At 49.6% G+C, this 982-nt stretch overlaps 1 protein-coding gene across 1 annotated transcript in view; it reads left to right on the top strand.

Moving 5' to 3' along the window:
- The window catches only part of HYI (hydroxypyruvate isomerase (putative)), a 15,023-nt gene that overhangs the window by 1,729 nt on the left and 12,312 nt on the right, over nucleotides 1-982 (top strand). Inside the window, exon 2 of the mRNA XM_018561560.1 lies at nucleotides 103-293. Coding sequence (XP_018417062.1) covers nucleotides 103-293 — 191 coding nt within the window. The remainder of the gene's footprint in view (nucleotides 1-102; nucleotides 294-982) is intronic.

The raw sequence follows: 982 nt of genomic DNA on the forward strand, positions 1-982 counted from the left end.
CCCCCCACACACACACACCACCCTCCCCAAAAATTAGTAATTGCACCCATTAATACATTTTTTTTCTTTTAAAGTGTGTCTATTAATTTTTTTGCATTGCAGCCGTGCTGAGTGGGTGCAATGTCCAGACTCCTGCAGACTATCCCTCCAGCCCCAGGTCCATACCCAGGTCCAGAGCTTCCGTTATGGGGCTGGAGGAAGTCATCAATGGACTACGCCAAGAGGACGAGTTCGGGAACACGTGCAGAAGTGCAATGCATGCTGGGACAGGTAGTCCCGAGGAGGGGGATCCGGTGACGTTCATACTGTGCGCTCCCTGATCAGACGTACAGGGAAGCTGTGCAGAGGAAGCTGAAGATTGTGGCTGCAAAAACTTTGAAGGGTAAGAGGCTGATGTATAAAACTTCCACCCGGTGCACGGCATTCCCACCACTAGATGGAGCCGAGGAGTATAATTCCTGTGCTCCTCAGCTCCCTCTAGTGGCCATTTGTACAGCTTTATGGCCACTAGATGGAGCTGAGGAGCAGAGAATTTGAAGCCCGATGAAGGGGACCCTGTGTGGCCCCCCCGAAACGTTGTTATAGTCTGGGCAGACTGTCCCTGGCTCCACCCCTTTCGTTCATTGGATTTCAGTTCTTTCAATCATGGCGGCTCAGCATCACGTGTGGGCGTTACCTATGCAAATACAGCCCGCCTAGGAACGCCCACTGCTCCAGACTGACACTCAACCATCAAGGATTTTTTTTACATTTGCATAACTCCTCCCAAGAGCCAGCCCACTGCTTGTATCAAGGCGGGGGGCTTTTGAGAGAGGTACTGAGGCAAGGTGATGTTTTCAGGAAGCTATGTACAGCCTCCCACCAGCCACAATCTGTCTGTATTTTATAGAGAAGCACAAAGACCCAGTGATGACATCACAGGGTATAAGGTAAGGTATGCAATGAAGATGGAAAGATTTTATGTCATCATTTTTAAAATATG

This window comes from Nanorana parkeri, unplaced genomic scaffold, assembly GCF_000935625.1.
Source record: "Nanorana parkeri isolate BGI_ZX_2015 unplaced genomic scaffold, ASM93562v1 scaffold530, whole genome shotgun sequence".
Lineage (NCBI taxonomy): Eukaryota > Metazoa > Chordata > Amphibia > Anura > Dicroglossidae > Nanorana > Nanorana parkeri.